We start from the raw sequence: 2,393 nt of genomic DNA on the forward strand, positions 1-2,393 counted from the left end.
GTGAGGGGGAAATTATGGAGTTGTCAAATGAAAGGGAGAAACTGTCAGCTTTGGATAAAGTAGATTTTGTTCCCACTAAGAGGATTTCGGTCTTGTCATTATTCAGTTTAAGAAAGTTGGAGGTGAACCAAGATTTTATTTCGGTTAAGCAGGAGATTAATGAAGGAGGTGGGAGTGAAGAGTTTGGTTTACAACATAATACAATGTTAATTACCAAAATGATGCATGCAGTATATATAGGCCTTCCTTGTCATGTACATCCTTGTTGGGATATGGTGTAATTTTCTATTTCTTCAAACTGTAAAATCATTGCAACAAAATAAATTATATTAAAACTAAAATGCTTTCTTTAAAGCAAACTACGATGTTTCTCGTATATTTGGCGAATTTATGTTCGAATGTTTTGCAAAAATATGTTGAGGTGCATGATTTGGTTTTGCATATAAAGCCTAACGTTTCGCGTCTTACTTGCATTGTTGCCAGGTTGGGATGTTTCCCAATCTGGCAGTTTAGGATGGCCGTCTATGGGTAAAAACTATTTGTGTAAAAAAATTGGTAAAAAAACCAAAGCCAGTAAAACAGCATTATAGAAGTCTTGGTCATGGTTTTTGTGTGATGCTTGAAGATAGATCAGTTAATCCACAATGTGAATTCGTATTGTGTTTCACATTTGAGACGCACACGTTTGACTGTGCTTCTATTTTATTTATTTTTTTCGGGGGCGAGGGTGGTCCATAAGTGGGCCGATGTAGATGGAAAAGTGCCAGGGCTGAAAAATTATTCCCAGTCCGAGCCTGCTGTACATCAATCCCTCATACCAAGCATGTATGCAGCGACAGTGGAGAGGAAAAACTCCCTTTTAACAGGATAATGATGAGAGAACAACTCAGTTTGTTTTACTAAACCAAAACCTATTCTTGATTTTTAAATCTTGAACATATAAAGCTGTAACCAGTAATCAGTCTAAGAACCAGCTTGACATTAGCTGCTGTCATTATCTGTGTCAATATTTTGGTTTCCCGTGTTCTCATGCTTTTAAATGTCCATGTCCTATCCAACTGTGTTTCAGAACATTTTAAAATCACTTAAAAGAAAAACCTCAAAGTTTAGCCAAGTCTAAATAAATGTCATGTTCACCAAGGATTTTTTTTAGCTAGCCCTCAAGTATAATGGATGGAGCCTGTGTCCCAATAGGAAATGTAAAGATATCAAAATACACTCATTTTATAAGAAAAAAACTCAAACCCTGTGATTGAGAAACAAGTAGATATTTAGAACTTTTTTTTGTTTGTTTTTGTTTAGGCGTAAATATGGTTTTGTCAATTTGGGTGAACTAACATTTGGAATTTTTGGGATATATACAAACGCCTGACTTTGGTCAAACTGCTAATTGTAGACATTCCTGTTTACACATCTGAGAAACTAGTTAGATAAGTTCAAATATAAATATAACTTCTGCTTTAAAGCAAGGCCCTGAGATCAGAGAATTGTAACATAATTTAACTTACATGAAATTTAGCCATTCGTTGGAACAAAAAACTATTTCCTTGTTGCCAAACATGTGACTTCAAAATAACTTGCCTTTTATCTTACATAGGATTGACAAACTGAGAGAAAAAGAGAGAACCCTGAGCACTGTGTGGAGAAAGAACGCTTGGACAGATGTGACTGAAGAACTGGAGGAATATGAAAAAGTACTTACAGAAGAAAGAACTGCTCAAGGTGAGACATTTAGCTGTGTCTTTACATTTAGAAGCCTGTCAGTAGGGTAAGGTCATCATGAAAGAGATAAGATTGCTCCAGTCATTTAGGAAATAATCGTGTCATCTATAAGAAGAAAGTCTTTAAATTAGGAATGCAGCCAATTGATATCTGCAGTTTAACCTGAGAGAGTTTATTCCAGATAGCTGGGACAGAATGTGGAGACCTGATAATTCAACCACTGTTCAAATCATTTATTTAAAAGTAAACTGGTGTTGCAGAAACAGCATCTAGAATCATGGCTCAACAAGAGCAAGAACAACTCAGTGATCAAAGAAACTGAGCATGTAGAGCTTCCATGGAGTGAGAAGACGGTCTTCTGGTGCTCTGCAGAAAGGGATCCAAGTTAAAAGATATCCCTGTAAAAAAGCCTTTACTGCAGTGGTCGCCAACCCGTCGATCGCGATCGACTGGTAGATCTTTGAAACATTCCCTGTAGATCGCGATAACAAAATAAAGCTTGAGAATTAACTGTCGCAAAATTACAATTTACGGCACTAGCTCTCAAGCCAGACATTTGATGGGTCAGCAGATGTGGTCAGCTGGTATGGCGGCAGCTGTGAGAAAAAAGTTGAAAATTTATCATTTTCATAAGGAATGGGAAGAGCAATTTATTTTCACCATGGTGAAAA

General features: G+C 36.6%; 1 protein-coding gene across 1 annotated transcript in view; it reads left to right on the plus strand.

Moving 5' to 3' along the window:
• ccdc112 (coiled-coil domain containing 112) overlaps positions 1-2,393 on the plus strand; it is a 17,394-nt gene that overhangs the window by 2,308 nt on the left and 12,693 nt on the right. Inside the window, 1 exon segment of the mRNA XM_015374278.1 lies at positions 1,598-1,722. Coding sequence (XP_015229764.1) covers positions 1,598-1,722 — 125 coding nt within the window.

Source organism: Cyprinodon variegatus, unplaced genomic scaffold (assembly GCF_000732505.1).
Source record: "Cyprinodon variegatus isolate N-32 unplaced genomic scaffold, C_variegatus-1.0 Scaffold100, whole genome shotgun sequence".
Classification (NCBI taxonomy): domain Eukaryota; kingdom Metazoa; phylum Chordata; class Actinopteri; order Cyprinodontiformes; family Cyprinodontidae; genus Cyprinodon; species Cyprinodon variegatus.